Source organism: Artibeus jamaicensis, unplaced genomic scaffold (assembly GCF_021234435.1).
Source record: "Artibeus jamaicensis isolate MK-2021 breed Jamaican fruit bat unplaced genomic scaffold, CSHL_Jam_final contig_373, whole genome shotgun sequence".
In the NCBI taxonomy this organism is placed as follows: Eukaryota; Metazoa; Chordata; class Mammalia; order Chiroptera; family Phyllostomidae; genus Artibeus; species Artibeus jamaicensis.
The window spans coordinates 4,366,242-4,384,877 of NW_026521807.1; the positions used below are offsets into that span (position 1 = coordinate 4,366,242).

The 18,636-nt window shown below is 43.6% G+C and overlaps 1 protein-coding gene across 2 annotated transcripts in view; it reads right to left on the reverse strand.

The window, feature by feature from the left end:
- Positions 1–18,636, reverse strand: part of SERINC5 (serine incorporator 5) — a 91,729-nt gene that overhangs the window by 25,648 nt on the left and 47,445 nt on the right. For both annotated transcript variants that reach the window (XM_037159288.2, XM_037159289.2), the window contains exons 3-5: positions 4,066–4,244; positions 3,509–3,591; positions 1,985–2,078 (exon numbers count right to left, since the gene is read on the reverse strand). In XM_037159288.2, coding sequence (XP_037015183.1) covers positions 1,985–2,078; positions 3,509–3,591; positions 4,066–4,244 — 356 coding nt within the window. The remainder of the gene's footprint in view (positions 1–1,984; positions 2,079–3,508; positions 3,592–4,065; positions 4,245–18,636) is intronic.

The window sequence follows — 18,636 nt, forward strand, 5'->3', positions numbered from 1 at the left end:
TTCTATCCCTAGTCAGGGCACACACCTAGGTTGCAGGTTCAATTCCTGGTCTGGGGGCGTATGGGATGTAACCAATAAATATTTCTCTCTCACATCAATGTGTCTCTCTCTGTTTCTCTCCCTCTCTTCCTCCCTCCCTCTTTTCCTCTCTCTCTAAAATCAGTAAACACATCCTCAGTGAGGATTTAAAAAAATAACAATAACAATATTAGTGAGCTTCCTAGCTTAATCCTAATTTTAGACAAACCAACCAACCAACTATAAATATGTTGACAAAAGGGATTTTGTTGGGATATTGGCCTCAAAGCCAGGACAATAGCAACATTATCTGCTGCAAAGCTCTTAAGCCATTCTTATTGAGTGGCTTCTGGAAAGTTTTTAAAGCAACCAAACTCTTCCAAAAGACCCATTGAAAGTCGACATCAATAATTAGTCCCAGAAAATGGCTCCAGAATCAATCATAACATTAAAGTCAGAGTGAAGAAGCACAAGTATTCTCAAGAGAACACACAATTTAATGGACAAATCAGGTACTCAGTATCGAAGAGGTTAATATTTTATCAGGAATTTTTTTATCTGAGTATATTTGTGAACATTTTAGGAAAAATTTAGGATGACGTACTTACTTTGTCTAATAAAAAATTCAGAGTGAGCCCTGGCTGGTGTGGCTCAGCAGACGAAGTGCCAGCCTGTGAATTGACAGGTCATCAGTTCGACTCCCAGTCAGGGCGCATGCCTGGGTTTCGGGCCAGGTCCCTGGCTGAGGGTGTGTGACGGGTAACCGATCAATGTCTCTCTCACATCAGTGTTTCTCTCCCTTTTCTCTCCCTTCCTTCCTCTCTCTCTAAAGACAGATAAATAAAATCTCAAGAAAAAAACTCGGAATGAAAATACAGTAACAATCATCATGGAGAGTGATATGTGGAGAACATAAATAACTAGGTTTCGGGGATGACTCGAAACCCCAGGACAGCATGCACAAACCTAGACATGAACACCTCTCATACCTAGAAATCTGTATGATTCTAGAGATTGACTTGAAACAATACCAAGACATATCTGTAGTGCTGCTTATATGGCTAGTCAGTGTGCTGTAAACACTTTAGAAGCTGGCCATAATAAGCATTTGGGTGCTTACTCCAGTATTTACCAAATAATCAAACAATTAACACTATCTTTACACTCATGCATCTCCTGGTTTGATCTTTAAAAAATAATACCAAAACAAAATAGCAATGACTACTACCAAGTTGAGAAATACAATCAAAATGAAAGATATTTTGAGAGAATTTGAACAGCATATTTTGTTTTTTCCAGAATAAAAAATAAAATTCACATTCACAGAAAACTTTCTAATCCCCTCCACCAATAAAGAAAAAAAATGTATAAAATAACCTGATGACTAGAAATTCTAACCTATAAATAACAAAAGCCTTACTGGGTACAAAAGGCAGCAATTTTCATTCATATTTTACAGGTAAAGTAAGACAGAGAGCAGCTAAGTGCTTTGTCTAGAGTCACAAAGACAGTCAGGTTGACCTCAGGACTCAAGGGGCTGGCCCCTAGTCTGGCCGTCATTTCCTCAGTGTAGATCGGCAAGAATAAAGACTAGGCATTAACAGTTGGGCAGTTCCCACTTATCCTGTGACATGAAATTCTACTTTCAAGGCACCTAGAAAGAGTCTGGCCACGTCATAACATCATCTGAGAGACCAAATGAGAGAGGGCAGGGAAAAAAAAGAGCCAAAAGGTGAAAAGAAATGCAGTGACAGAAGGAAAGGTAAAAAGAATCAAAAAATAGTTTGGGAGAAAAGCACATGAAGAGGTCCAAAGAGCAAGGAGGAGAGGTTGCCGGCAAAAACTGCTGTTGTGGCGGGCTGCTCATCCCACCGGCAGTGGAGCGCCTTTAGCAATACTGTACTGTGGGCAGTGTCTCCGAGTCACTGAGTGAGTTCACTTGGAAGCTTTCCATAAAGGCTCATACCAGTTCTTGTTCCATTTATGTGCAAACTCCACAAGCAGGATGAGCTGGATGCCTATGAAGAGGAAGGCTCCGACGGCTCCCACATAGCGCCAGGCTGCAAAAGAAGACCACCCAAGAGGAGACGACATGACTGTTCCAAAGAGTAATGACTACAGTCCATTTTTACTGCATGCTCTCTGTACCTGCAACACATTTCATTTTCACACAACGATACTACTATTAGACCCACTTTACAGATGACAAAAACCGAGTCTACGTAAGTTGACACAGTGCCTTACTCAGTACTGGGTGTAGCTGGGGTGTAAACACAGACAGTCTGGCTCTGGAGCATCCAAGCTTAACCTCCATGCTATCATTGCCAGCTATGCTAACAGGCGCAGTAATTCATAAAGTCAACATGGCCCACAAATTAAAAGTAAAAACACACGTTGCTGGAAAAATCAAGGGCTGTAATTTAATTGGATAGGGAGCCACTAGTGCCTAGTAAGAAAATGAGGTTTAGACTCGGGGGCCAAGGACTCAGACTCTCCTTCTGGCTCGGTCACAGAGAAGCCCTAGCACTGGGTGAGCTGTGTCACGTCTCTGGGCTTCAGGTTGCCTATAGAAACGACTGAGCTAGGCTAGAGGACTGCTAGGCCGCGTCCCATTCTAAAGATACTGTGCTAATGCATAAAAGTAGGTCTTTGGGGGACAGAAAACCAGTTAATAGCATTTTAGGTAAAAACAAGACATGGATATAACTCCCTTAAAGAGTATATAAAATTAATGTGATCTTGAAAAACTAGCTGGACCTTTATATGGGACTATTAGGGTCTACGTCTGTTCCATATGGACTGACATAAATGTGAATACTTTTACTATCTTATTTAGGATAGTGAATTCATTGGGGTGGAACGGTGTTTTGAATCACTGAAATTTGGACATTTTTTCCTCCTTAGCTCATGGGAAGAAGGGCCCCCAGGTTCAGCTATGATGAAAGGCTTCATATTAAATTAATTCTGGTAGGTTCTATCAATAAGGAACACAACTCAGTGTTACACAGTCTCACTGAAGGCAAGGTTAGAAGTAGACTGGAGGATGCCTCTGTTGCCCCGTTAGGGCTGCAGATTTCAAGCTGCTGAGAAGCCCTGGCCCGTGCAGTGCTCAGAAAGAGCAAGGTCTCCGGGGCCTCTTCAGACGGGCTGGTGGTGTCAAGCTGACATGCTAAACTGGTTTTCAAACAGATTTTAAGTGCTTCACTTTCCCTTCAGGCCAATAACCTTAAAATTATTTTACCTCTTCAGCCCGTTGAGGAAGTAGAGGCCCTCCCACAGCCTGCCAGGCAGGGAGGGAGTGGGAAAGGCAAAGGAGGAGGGGACGGAGGGGGATGGGAGCACAGACAGTGGATAAAGTACGGGCAGGCCAGGAATTTTTTTTAAGGCACAAGAAAGTCAGTGATTCAAAATATCAAAGGCACTGTGGACTACACTTTTGAATCATTTTACAAAATGGGTAAAAACAAAATCCATGAGGACCCATATGTACCATTCAGGAAGGTCTCCTGGTCAGGAATGAAGAAAGCTCCTGAGCACATGGCCCCCAACAGCAGAAGCTTGAAGAACCAAAAGCTGGAAAGAAAAAAAAAAAAGGAAATGTATTTAAATGATATTCAAGGAAGGACAAAAGACCTCTTAGAAGGGAAACATGTCACTCCATGATTCTGCCATTGGTACTGTTCTCTCCAAATCGAGGGGAAGTAATTAAGTGACTAGAGACTGCCTTTTCCATAATTAGACAGACTCAGCATAGCCTCTGATTGTGCAAAACACCATTTTGTTGCAGGACTGGAAATGACCTGGGGAAAGGTCTTGGTACAAGAAATTAACTCTTGTCTTCACTGCGTTTCTCGTTATGGTACCAGGGTTACAAGGATGATTCTTCTCATTCTTCAGCCACTGTGTGGTGACAAGTATTAAGTCTCCCCTTCCCTAAAATCAGTGTCGGCAATTGCAACTGGAGGGAGAGCAGTGCGGGGTCTGATGATCGGAAGTGGTCCTGGACGGCTGTTCTGAACACCGGGGAAGGGAAGCCTGAGGACTCACCCATTGTGAATGTAGGCTCTGCAGCTTTTGCTGTTGCTGACATTGAGGGTCAGGAGGCAGAAGATGAAGAAGAAACAGGCCATTCCGAAACAGACTCTGTACACCGCAGAGTACCCCACCAGCTTCTCGCACGTGTCGCCAGCTTTAATGCCTTTACAAATGTCTTCGTAAAAAGGAATCTGAGGAAAAAGCGAAAACAAGTCACGTCACAACTGGGCGAAGAGGGGCCGTGGGCAGTACTCCTTCAGCCTGCAGGTCACGGCCCCGCGCGGAAATGCACCACACACACAGAGAACAGGCACCGAGAAGGGAGGCCCTCTTCCAAAGGCTGTTTCCCAATTTCCTCCGACTCTTTCGTACAGTTACGGTGCTCAGAATGTACCACTCAGCCTACACTTGCCCCAGATGAATTCTGAAATCCAGTATCAGAATTTTCTTTAATTACACTTGCTATTTATGGGTATATTTTTCTTCTTGAAATGCACAAATGTACAGAATAAAAAGTGAGAGACTTCCTTCACCTCTACCCCAAAACCTCTACTGACCTCTCTTCAGAAGAGTTAATAGTTTGGCGAATATTTTTATTAGTTTACATGTATCAATGTGTGTATATGTATACACAGCCCCATACTTACATACAACACACATATACATTACACACACACAGCTTTATTATGTAAAAGAGTATAAGTATTGTTCTGTAATATTTTTCTCCGATTAACAATAAATTAGATATCCTTCCCTATTAACACATAAAATCCCACCCTGCTTTTTTTAACCACTATATATTTTAGAACGGACTAGATTAGAATTGATAAGCACTCCCACACTGACGTTCTGAGGGAGGTGTTTTGTTCCATGCACCTAGTTTTTGCTCTTACAAACACTGATGCAATACTGCTGTTGTGCACGCCTCACTGTACCAGTGCCATTACTTATGTGGAACAGACTCTGGACCCAGAAATGGAACCACCGAGTCAGGTAGTATCTACATTTTAAAATTTCAAGAGATGAAATCAAATCACACTGTCAAAGGCTGCCCCAATTTATCTCACCAGAATTTCTGAGACTGCTCATGGTCCCAACCTGACCACCCAATTTAACGATAAAAAACACTATTTTGTTTCAATGTCCTTCTTCCTCATTACTAGTAAGGTTCACTTCTTTTCTTAAATTTATGGCTATCTATGTTTTTCTTTGTGAATTGGCTATTAATTTTTTTCTTGATCCACTAGAGCTCTTTATTCACGTATCTTAATCTTCTGATAAATGTTGACAATGGGTTATTCTAGTCCAATTAGAAGGTTTCAATGTAACACCTATATTATCTGCATAATCAAAATGTTACACAATGAGAACAGGCAGTACATTTCTAAGAACACAGAAAATAAGGATTTAGTGATTTAAAAACTTGCTTATCTACATCAAAGCTGCACATTCTTCAGAGCAGAAGAAAAGTGGAAAATCACATTATAGCTGTAATTCACAAGATAAAGAAAAGATAACACAAAGGGGGGAAATGACACAATGGAGATAAAAACGAAGCATGATAATTTAGTTTCTTCTCCAGGACAGATATTAAAGTAACAATAATAACTGAGACTATTAAGATTTCCCTAAACAAAAGGAAGACTAAACTTAATTGGCGTTCATCTTCCTGAATGTGGATTCCTTCTCCTCAGAAAAGGTCTGCAGTCATTACTACTACACCTGAATCTCAAACATGGTTTTTCTAAACAAAACATGTTTTTTCAAAATTACTGCCTCGGGCAAAAATGCATTGTCACCAAGGCCCTATTAACATAACTGTTTCATAAACAGACACGAAAGAGTTCACAAAGAAATGTCAAATGTTTTTGTAGTCAGCACATTCTGCAACTGGCAGTTTTGGTTTTTTTTTAGATCATGGCAAGATGTAAATGCATAAAGACACAACTGTACTTTTGAACAGGCTACCAAACAAATTAACACACATGTAGGGTTGCCAGATAACATACAGAACGTCTAGTTAAATTTAAATTCCAGACAAACAATGACTAATTTTCTTAGAATAAGCATGTTGCAGACAGTATTTGGAGCACACTCTGACTAAGTACTGCAGGGGACACAGCTACACTGAAAGTGCATTCCTTCACCAGAGACGATGCTCAGAAGAGCAGGGGTCACGTGTCTGTTGTGCTAAGAACCCAGGCCCTGTCTTGTGGGCAAAGGGGAACAACTATTTAAGCTGGAATAGCTTTGTTTGTTTTCTTTTTCTTTTCTTCTTTATTTTCATTTTTTTCATGTTTTGGGTTTTTTACACCAAAATGTCTTTGGCTGCAAAGTGGAGGACACTGCAAAGGGGACAGGTCTGAGGCCGGGGTAAGTTAGAGGGCAACTGGTTCACTGCCCAGGTGATGCGTGAAGAAGGTAAACCAGTGGATAATAAAAATTCTGTAGGTAGAAGTCATAGTTGGCTGGACCTTATAAACAACAAGAATGAAGTCAAGGATTGGGGGAGGGTTCTCGTCTGCTTTAATTTTTTGCTGTTTGTCAGGGTGGGGGAAGAGGGCTGGCGGAAGGCAAAGAGCGGAACTGGAAGAAGAGACCAGCAGTTTGTGTTTAACTAACAGAGTTCAGGGCATCCTGGATCTTCCCAGTGAGGATGGCTGGTCCGGAAACTGCTTCAGAACAGCAATTAGGACTAAACACACGGATAACAGGAAGTGACCCCAGGCAGGTACTAAGAGAAGTCAGCCGGTGCTTCCTGAAGGAGTTAAAATTTTTCAGATATTGAAGCATGCTGGAACCCACTCAGAGTGAAAGTTTCAGAGCCTCTAACAACAACAAAAAAAGCTACAGCCGTGAGTAGTGCCAGTAACAAGGAAGTAATACTGCTTTCAATCTGTGACAGCCACATTCACTCCACCTGACTTTAACAGGCTGTTTTATTTATAGGAGATTAATTGCTCTATACTATTCATTCATACCTTTTCTTCCCTCCCTTCTTTCTTCTACGCATCAGCAAAGCTCATTTCTCACACATAGGCCCCAACCCAGCCCAGATTTCACCTTCAGGCTCTTCTCTGCCCCCTGCCCAAGCCCACTCTCCTCCTCCTTCTAAAACCCACTTGAAGAAGAATGCTAATAATGCCAGCTAGGCCTGAGCTCCTAGCAATCATCCCCTACAAACGTCCCCCGCTGTTGACTCCCAGGCTCCCAGAGGCCCTGACACTCATCAAAGGGTGAGTATGTGGCATGGCATATTTCACCCAAAATAAAAGTAGGCAAACACCCCCCTGCCCCAATACTAAGGTCTGCTTTATGCTCTGCGGGTGACTTAGTCATTTATCAATGGCTTTCAGTAAACAGTGAGTATTTTTAGGCAAAGAACCTCGAGTTGAACAAGCTGGCAGGATTTAGCAAAGGGAATTTGCTCTGATTAAATATTTGTTGTTCCAAACTCCATCCCAGTTTTGGAAAAAGAAAACATGTAACACACACAGATTATACACTGTGGGGTGAAGGGGACTGGCCTGCTAAGGGTGTTGCCTCTAAAACCTGGCTCTGGGCATCCAGGGACACCACAAGTATTGGTTCTGTGCAGACCTAGGGCCAGAGATTTCCTGCCATCCCCCAGGCCATCGAACTGAAAGTCACAAATTATCAGGAAGAACAAACAGCTCACTCCCAACCCTAACTCCACCACTAAAGTGGGCAAATTACGCACCCTCCCTGAGCCTCAATGTCCCTTCTCGTACAATGAAATAATACTGCCACCCTGTACATCTGAAACTAATATAAAATAATATTGAACATCAACTGTATTAAAAAAAATTTTAATACAGCCTTCCACCTCATGAAGTTGTTCTGAAAATTAAATTAACATCCTTGTAAAGTACTTGGCATCGTTCCTAATCCATAATATCCATTAAGTAAACTTCCTTAATTCTGAGGTATTATCTTTTTTATAAAAAGAACTTTTGGGGAAGGGAGTCTGCCTAGGACATGAACCACTGACTGGCTGATGCGTTCTGATTTAAACATGGTGGGAAATGGGCATCTCAGGACGCAGAGATGCTCTGCTCACCTCACCAAGGGAATCACTGGAAAGATATAGTATACACTTACTTGTCTTTGGAAGACCTAGTCACCACCCAAAAGAAAATATCTGAACTCCCAAATCATGGAAGAGATGTTCAAAACATCAACACAAGTATTAAATTAAAAAAGATGGGATCTAGGAGAAAAATCTACATAATTGTGTCTACATAGGAGAAATGCTAGTTATGCCCCCAAATAACTTCCATCTGAGGCAAATAAATACTCAGAAACAATAAATATACAGACCTACAGAAAGACCTGCAGATCTAGTTGGCCAGGAGCCCAGAGCTGTGGACTTAGAAATCAAGTATAGACTTTGAGAATGAGTCTTATGGAAATGGAGGAGAGGAGGATGAGAGTCATGTTTTTGTAATATCAAAGGATTATTTGGGAGAGATGAGAACATGGCATATTAAGAAAGCTAATGATTTTATATTCCATTACATCAAATTTCTAGGGCAGGAAATGAAACTAAGATGCAAAGAAAGCTTTGGGCAGCTCAGCATGAGTGATGTCATGAAAACCAGAAGAACTAGATCAGCATGTACTATTTAATAACCCTTACTTGAAAAATGACTTTCCATACTGAGAGTCTTTCTCAGCCTGCCTCTCTCCTTCCTGATAATCTAACTTGTCCTCAGACTTTCTAAACAATTCATTTTTCTCTGCAGGTCACAACAGCGACGCCTGCCTGTTACCCACCAATGGACAGAAGCTGAGAAATGCGATTGCTAAAATCAGTTCCCACACTCCATGGACAGCCTCTAGGCAACCAAGGCTCACTTCTCAGTCAGTTACTATCTTTGACACCCTTTGTGGGAAACAACCAGTAATTGCTTCTCTTTTGTTTGGGTTTCTAAACATTTTTAAGAGAAAAGTCCACATTGTGTCGTTATTAAAAGCCACAAGAGGAACAAAAATTCCTCAGGCTGGTTTCGTTTGACCCTGCCACCTCTGAAGTCAGGAATGCAATGCCCCACCCCGAACAGTCCTCACAATCTTGATGCACACCCGCAGCTTCTCCACCACGTGCATTTCATCAGGACCCAACAGCCGCAAATACGATCAGACAATCAGAAAGCAATTCTTATCAAACTCTAAACAGGCTTTCATTCTGAAGACGACTCACAGGGGACTGACTCATTATGACAGTTCCAAGGGCTCTTCCACAGAAGGGGAGCAGGGATCAGCTAATGTCAATCTGTTTAGACAATCAGGCAACATCCAGGGCAGAATATGCAAACACGAGAAGCATGCACCACTTAATGATCAAGCAGTGAAAACTTGTGGAACTTTTCAATGAGGCAACAGCAGTGGGGGGGGGGGGTTAGGGGCCATGCAATGGATACATCCTGCCTGCTGATTTGATGTGGCCTATGGAGGTATGGGCTTTGTTTTAGCCGGAAAATACAGTTTTTCTACCCCCTCCCCCTTCCCCCAGAACATAGGGTCTAACAGAGGACTCTGTCCTGCCCTAAAAGGAAGAAGACGGACTGAAGGACACCCTTAAACACAGGGATGTTGTGGTTTCTGTAACAAGACGACTAAAAGTCTACACAGGCAAAGCTGTCGATTTGGACCGCTTAATCAGGCAGAAGACAGTGAGCCCCAAATCAGCTTTCTTCCTGAACGTCTAAACCTGGCAGCCGTGGAGATGTGTCATATGCAAATTCAACTGTGTGCATGACTATCTTCTATAAATAATTTTTTAAAACCCAGTGAGATTAGTTTGCATGTGTACTCATTCCACACTACACATTGCACGATACATGTAAACATATACTGCAGCACAGCATGAGTGATGTCATGAAAACCAGAAAAACTAGATCAGCACGTATATTTAATAACCCTTACTTGAAAATGACTTTCCATATTGAGAGTCTTTCTCAGTCTGCCTCTTTCCTTCCTGATATTCTAACTCGTCCTTGAACTTTCTAAACATTGCTCACTCTGAACTTTGCTCACTCATTCACCAAACCTACCATGTACAGGAACTGTTCCAGGTGAATAAAACAGGTTAGGAAAAATCCATGCTAATAAGGAGCTAACTTTCTGGTGAAATACCATATCCACAAAACTATGTGCTCCACTTCATGGATATTTCAAGCATTTGCATGGTTAATCTTGCTTATTTGTGATTTTTTACCTGAGGTGGGACACGAGAATCTAACATCCCCCCAAGACTGGACTCCACCACACCTACAGTCTCACGTTCTGCGGGCCCTTACTTACTTGTTCCCCACTCCTAACGCTGAGGACCAGGACATCTCAGACATTTAGGTTTCCGGCCCAGCGTCTTTCCCATTTTACCATTATTGAACCTGAATGTGGGGACTGCCAGCAGCAAGAAAACTAGGGTACACACGCATTTATTTTCTCCATTTATTTTCTCCATTCCTACTTCTTCCCAATCACCAACATGCTTGGTTTGGCTACATAAATTGAACAGTCATCATCTTTACTTGAGAATGATCTCAAAGGGCTACACAGAACAAGGCATATATAATGTTAAACATATGCTCAATTTATTCTTCCTTAGTCAACCCAGTATGCGGTTCACATGGGCCAGTGATCTGCAATGGAAGCAAATACTCTGGCGTTTTCGGCACAAAGTCTAGGCCACTGAAGCTTCCCCTTCAGAGAGAAGAGGAGAATTTAACGGCATGACATGCACAGAGCCACGAAGTTCTAACACGGGAGTCAGCAAGTGACAGCCTGTGGGTCACATCCAGCTAGCTTCTGCTTATGTAAATAAAGTTTTATTGGAACACAGCCACGCTCATTTGTTGGCATATTGTTTGGGCTGTTTATGTGCTACAATGGCAGAGTTGAGCAGTTGCTAGAGACCACATGGCCCTCAAAGCCGAAAATGTTTTCTTAGCTGGCTCCTCACAGGACCAGTTCGCCCACCCCTGGACCACCAGGAAGAAAAGCCCAGAACTTGTGCAGAGCTGCTGAAGCATAAATTAGCATCTCAAAGGCAAATGACATCTGGTGATAACTTACTCTGCAGATCAAAGGCCAAAGGACCAGCAGAGAGCACAGCAACTCATGTGGACGACTTTAGAGGGTCCCAGTAGAGGGTCCCAGCGTTTGTCCTGCCTTCTCGCCTGTCTCAGACTCCTTCCCTTCTCCACAGGACTGTTTTCCCCAAATGGAACTTATGCTTTCAACAAATCCAACTGTACATCTCCCTTGTCACTGCGAGTGCAGCAAATTAGGTATTTTAATTCACCTGCCTGCCCGGTAAGTTCTTTTGGAGGAGCAGTGGAGGGAGTGGGGGAGTAGACATGCCTGTGAGTGCCAACGTGTTTTCCTGTGGGTCAGAGTCCTCAATGGCTCTAACAGAAAAAAAATCCCCACATCTGTTATTATGCAAACAGCCCGTGGAACCAAAAATAAAACCCATAGTGATGAAAGCCGGCATGTCAAAAGATAATTTTAGACTTATTTTAAGACCGTAGAAATAGCCTCGCTGAAATTTAAAAACCACACCCCCAAAATAACCAACACCCTTGTGATTAAGTTCAGCCTGTAACACACTTCAATTCCCTTCCGCAGACCTCCTCCCTCACCGCAGCCCCCAGTCTCCAGACCAGGAAGGGGAGAAGGTCTTCTTGAGGTCTAGTATGACCCAACGGTCACTAGAGCTGACACCACCGTCTCCTATGGTTGCTAATAAAGTTCTCGTGTTTTCCGTTTTCAAACACACCTGCGTACACACCCAGTCTCATGTTGGGGGGCTTTTTCTGTACATACAGGGTGGGGCAAAAATAGTTTTACAGTTGTAAGTAAAACAGAGTTTATTCTGGTACTGTTATTTACTAATTACTGGATCATTTTCCACACACACTGTAATCTACTTCTGCCCCACCCTACACTGGCCACACTGTTCTCATCTGCCCCTACCTGAGGTCCAGTGTTCTAAGAACAAAGACTGTGTGCTGCTCACAGCACATTCCCCCTGGTCCACCCAGAAGCGGGATCCGCTGGCCTGGCACTGACGCAGCCAAATAAGCGGACAGCAGGTTGTAGTGAAAGGAAAGACGGTGTGTATTTCAAAGGTACCAACGAAAGGGGAACTGGCAGCTGATGCTCAGAGACCCAAACTCCCCGATAATTTGCAAACAGGAAGTCTTTTACAGGTAAAAGTCACCAGTAAGGGATTCGGGGCCCTGGCTGTGCTGATTGGTCAGTTATGATGTAAATTTTCATGGTTTTCCTAATCTGATTTATTTCTCCCCTGGCGTCATCCTGTCATCCTGTTTGGGGTCTTCATCACAGGGGGCGGTCAAGAGGTCTTCCCATTTCCAAACAAACCAGAGTTCTGCAACCCATCTTGAGATTGTAAGTCAGTTACGTTACCTTTGGAGCCGAAAAACAGATCTATCCCTCTTGGGTTTAAAAGGCCACATCCTTTCCTTATGTCAAGCAATATATTGCCCGAAACCTGCTTCACAGGCACATCTCTAGGTTCCTGGACATGGCTGTATTCTTTCATAATCTTTAAACAGAAATCGTGACAGCCAGCTGTGGGGGCAAAGGTATTTTTCCTCTCATGTGTTAAGTTGTTCTAGCTGGGCTAATAATCAAATCAAGAGGCAGATTAACAAGAAAGTGTACAGAGTCTATTCTATGAATATCTTTTCTGGGGCCATAAGAATAGTGACCCACAGAGGTAGCTGAGGTTTATATGCCATTTCCAAGCTGAGAAGACAGCAAGGTGGTGAAGAGACTTCAAAGGGCAGGAAAGGCATACCCATGGAGATGGGAAAGCAAATCTTTGTTCAACAAATGTTTGCTGACCTCTGGCCCTCTCGGAAGAGACCCTCCATCTGAACTCCTTCTAGGCTGTAAAGCGGGGGAGGTGAAAGGTTTTTTTCCTGAGTCTTTTATTTCCCAGCAATCAAACAGCTTGAAATCAATATCCTGAAAGGCACATTTTGGGAGTGGCAAAGGTGGCTTCCCTCTTCACAGTGGAGCTACGACTCTTTAGAGAGCCAATTTAACATCTTTAACTGAAAGTTAAATTCGAGTAATTTTTATAATTTGCTATCAGTTCCATTTCTAGCACCTCACAGGGTGCTTGGCACCGGCCAAGGAAAAAAAGGAAGGAGGGAGGAATGAATTACGTGACTTAGAAGATTTTTTAAAACATGAACTCAGATTACAGTATACCCATGTAACACTATCACCTACTTTAAACTCTGTGTAAAGAATCAAGATTCAACTATTCACAATATTTATGTTTCCTGCTACCAAGCCTTCTGAGGCTGCCATCCCTGAGTTCATTCTGTGTCGTGCCGCTTGGCCGTTCCCTCTGGCCCCGTGTCTGTAAAGACAGAACCATTCATTTCTAATGGTAAGCTCCCCGCCTGTCCTGTTTATCTGCAGAGCACTCCCAGGCCCCGTCTGCGGACAGTTGCTGAACAGATGCTTTTGATGATGACAGAAAAAAAAGGGTTAGGAAAACTTACATTCTCACATCTTATCTTCTTATCTTTCTCCCCCCCCCCACCCCCCACCCCCCAGCCAGGCCTGTCCTGAATCAGAGGTCCTGTTAGTGTCTGGTGCTCCACCCCCACCCCCAAAAGCTTCTGGGTAATGGATCCTGCAGACCAAGGACAATAACTATTGTTTCTTGTTTTCTGGCTCCTGGAAAGCTCATTATTGCTGGACAAGGATCAAACCTCTTTGTCTTTGGTTCAGACTCAAAAAAAGACTCTCGGCAGGATATCCATCTAGTTCAAATCCCTGCCTGTAGTACGAACTATTTCCCACCACTGTCTCCCAGCATTCACTGTGTGGAGGGTGGGGCCCAGCAAGGAGAGAAGCCACGGAGAGAGGGTTGCGGAACTCTGTTTCCTCCCACGTGGTGTTCTTCACCAAAGATAAAGCTGTTTGGAAACCCAGGAGGATTTAAGGGGCGGAACCTCCCCACAGGGAAACTGATTAGGCCACAGTGAGAACTTTCCCTCTGAGTTCTGCAAAGGCCTTGAAGTTTGATGGCCCGAACCCATCTTTAACCTCAGAAACGTACTCACTGATAAACCTGGCACATGTAAGGCATAACAGTGCAATGAACTCAGCTGCTGTTCAGAGAGAGAACTTTTGAAAAGCACTCTCTCAGATGAATTTAAAACAATGCTCCAGAATCAAAGAACTGACTTAGCAATATATATATATATATATATATATTTGCTAATTCGACACCTGCTGTAACACAAGAACACAGAACACCAGCTAAGACTGGAGAGCTCTACTCTAATACTTCAACACTTTATAGCAACACCTAATGCTGGATAGTTCTCTTAACATTCAACTTGTAAACACCAAAATCAAAACAACAGCCCAGCTTGCCAGCTTCAGCCTAAATACCTGCCGGGACAAACTACACAGGGTTTTGGGTCAAAGTGGAATATGTTTCACTTTTAAAGTAAAAAGGTGGTTATACCAAACACAACTTGAAAGCAGGTCCTACTTTACATGCAAAGCCACCGAATAAATAAACTCCAGATTTGTCGTTGCCCCTATTTTTTACCAGACCCCCCAAGCTGGGCTTGGGCCCAGCTCTGGCCTACAAGGAGGCAGGTGGGAAAGATAAGCTAAGAAAGCTGCCAAAGGCACCAGGCGGTGCTGTTTCCAGAAGAAATACTTCTCCACAGCACCAACTCCAGGTGAAAGAGTAGCAATCAGCTGGCAGGATAAGCTTGCTAAGCCTTTTCCTGTTACTTCTGTAAATGTCTGCACAACCAAACCTAGTCACAGAGGCAGAAAAAGCACCTGCCAGGCAGCCATCAGTCCTGGTTCTAGTGCCACTGCCACCACCACCCAGTAGTGGCACTTGGCCAAGCCGCTTCCCCTTACTTGTCAAATAAAACGTTTGGTTCAGATTATGACTTAAGAATTCTCCCACTTAAAAAAAATTCTAATGTTCTATTCAAATTATGCTCTAAAAGATCATTATTTTCTTTGCTTAACACTGTGTGATAGTCGCTATCCTTTCACAGGGCAGTACACTTAGCATAAATGTGAGCTGCATCCTTATTTCCCACTTCTTATCTCTCAGCTAGATCCTGTGGTAACGCTGTTCCATTTTTTTTTTACCCTCCTTGAGTAGCACAGTGAAGGCCTTCCCCCCAACAATACTTGCTCTGATGCAGACATAGGGACGTGTAGAACAGTCGGAGCCAGACACCAGGAGCCGCCCTGCAGAAAACATGAGAAAGGGGGTGGGTGTCTAAGGCTCAGGTACAGAGGAGATGACCGTGTCCTTCTGAGCGATGGGCACCAAGATGTGGACATGACCTTGGAATTAGACTAGCTACAAATAATCTTTTGACTGTTTCACTTTCATTTACTTCCACATAATCTTACATGCATACTGCTAATATACATGAATTTCCCATCACGGCATCTCCTCCTTCCTCCTTCTGATGAAGACAATGAACAAACAGTGAAGATGATGGAGAAAGAGAGACCAAAAGAAAGTTGATATATCACCTCTAGGGAACATGCTGTGACAGACAGGATTTTCTGAATAACTAGAGAAAAATCCTTTAAGCCCATCTGCTACCTTTGTTCAAAGAACCTAAAATTCAATCAGCAGCTCTACTTTAACTCTTTTTCCACTTCCTGGAAAATTTTGTACTTCTGATAAATGTAGATTAGAATATGTACTTAAGATTTTAAAGGGAAAGAGGGGTAGGTGATGGGTTTAACCTGGGGAAGGATTAGCCTGATGTAAAGGTCCCACCTCCACCCTACATGAGTCCTGAGACTGAGTGGTACAGAGAGCTTAGTGGACCACAGCGATCAGGACAATTCCTAAATAGCTACGTGGATAAAAATGCCAGATTCCAGAATGCAAAGGGGCAGACTAGTTACAGGGGGAAGGGCTGCTGAGGTCTCAGCCTGGGCTCTGCATGTTGAGTTGTGCACACTGCCCCAGCACACTTGGCGGCTTCCACACTTCCCACCAGAATGAGTGAGGCAAGAGAGCCCTCCGCCTATTCTGACATTGAAAGCCCTTTCAGAAACTTGTGGACTCAAAGGATTTAAACTATGTTGGGAGTTGCGAATCCAAATGCGCTGGGGAAGGGTTGAAGGAATAAGGGGAAAGGAGTAAGCATCCAGGAATGGGGTCTCCGGTGAACTAGAGCATGCCAGCCTTTCTAAAGGCAGCCAAATTTAGTTATTTATCTATCTTTACTTATTTATTTTTAATTGCCCAGACAAAAGCCTGTGGTCCAATTTATAGCTCCTAGACTAGGAGAGTTCCAGTGTGGCAATGGCTAAGGGGTGGGGCCGGGGGCCAGGACTCTAAACATCAGACCACTTTCATCAAGTCTAGGGAGAGAATGGAATTCAGGAGCTGCTTTCATGACACAGAGAAAACTGCAGCCATGAGTCAGTCTGATCCCGTCAGGTCTTGTCCAGTGTTCCTTTGAAGCCTACTCCACCCTACAACATTAGCACCCTGGCTAAAAGGAACCAGAAAGCTCTTTCATCCCGGGAGAGAATAACCATCACAGGAGGGCAGTTTCCACATTACTACTCGCTCAAAGGAAAACTGACTCAGGCTCAGCCAGAAAACATGGTCAAATGAGACATTTCCTAAAGAGATAAAGTAAGCTTAGCAACAAAACATAATGCTTTCTAAAACAAATGAGGGAACAAGGAGATGGTTATCCAAATAAACATCTTAGTGGACTCTTTTCCTAATATGAGGAATTGTTCTTCAAAATTTAAATTTAGAACAAACACACAATACACAAAAAACAATCTTCCACATTGTGGAAGATGTATTTTGGTTCTGAAAAAATTAAAGTGTGAAGATTCGGCCATCTCAGACACCACCTACTACCCATCTCGATGAATCAGAGCAGCCCAGGAACTGAGTGGAACATGGACGATGAAAATGGACCCAAGTTCTTCATGTTAGGAACATATGAGGCTCTTCCCACCCCGGCCTAGCACACTGAGCTTGCAGCAAAGAGACCTGAGGGCCACATAGGTCACCTGTCCTCTCTTTTCCAAAGCAGGCTTGGTTTTAGAGGCCCCTCTTCCACACCAAACAAGAAGTCCTTTCTCCTCCCTCCTCAAATGTCCCTATAGCTTCCCAGGGTGCCCGAAACTCAAAGCATCAGCTGCCTCCAAACCTAGAAGTTTTATCTTGATTTAATGGTACAGGTCAGGAGGCCTAAATCTCTCATCCATTTTTTTTCTTTTTTTTTTTTTTTTTTTTAGCATTTTACATCTAAAATGAATTTTTACTCTCTAGGTATCAAATATCTCAAGACTATACCCACTTGAATGAGTTGATTACAGGCATAAATGACTTGCAGTCAAATGGCTCCTACACATTTTGAGGTGGGAAAATGCTCCAGAAGACAGAAGTCACGCCCTATTCAAGCAGCATAGTAGAGCTTTCTCCGAGCCAAAGCTCTCGTGGGAAAGAGGAGTGTACCTAGTGGAAAGAAGCAGGGCGAACTTTGGCCCAGCCGCTCCCTGCAGTTGCCTCTCCTTCAAATTTAAACACAGGGTGCATCCTGAAACCAAGGCAAAAACTGAAAATAAGTGAAAGGGCTGCTTCCATTGGGTTCTTAACCCACATAGCAAAGGCCCATGTGGCTCCGGACAGAGCCCCGGCCACTGCACAGGGATGCTGGGTGGGAGTCAGCTGCACACTCCCGTCCTGCCTGTTACAAACACACGCTCTCTCCTCTTCCCATCACAACCCCAAACATTTCCACAGGCCAACAACGAGGGGGCGAGGACTGCAGCAGAGCCCAGTGTGCCTCCCACTAAGGGGACCTTTCGACACCCACCCTCCAGCACAGCCTGAGGATGAGATCAGACTCTATTCTATAGGCCACAAAACAAGCTGACTTTGTGACCAGCTGGCTGGCCCTCCTGTGAGGCCCTAAAGATGGACAAGGATTGATTTCGCCCACAGGGACCTCATTCTCTATGCAGAAAGCTTAGCCAAACCATTTTAAAATAAGTACATTCAGAGGATAAGCAAAGCAACATTTCTAAAGCGCCTCTGTGAGGTTCCCGTTTGTAAGAACCCCTTCTCTGTCCCTCCCTTTGGCCTCCTGCTCTAACCCCAAGCTGCTCTGCACACACGCACTGCTGAGCTCACTGCCCCCCAGTGTCCCTCTGATGGCAGCCTCCTGACTCAAGAATCTACAGTGGCTTCCCAGTCGCCATCGGTCCACAGTCAGATGACTCACTTTAGCACCCAAATTCCTGCATTTTTCAACAGAAAGCTTCAGAGGGCCTACTTTACCTAATGGACAAGAATATGTCAAGTGCATTTAGGAAAAGGGTTGTTCTGACACACTCGATTGTATTTAGAATGGTATGTAGTTTCAGAATAAGGTTGGGGAGAACAAACACTTCCTGGGGGCTGCTTCTGGGAATGCCATCTCCCTTCGGGGAAGGGTTCCAAGAGCACAGAGCGCTTAGTCCAGCAGGGCAAAC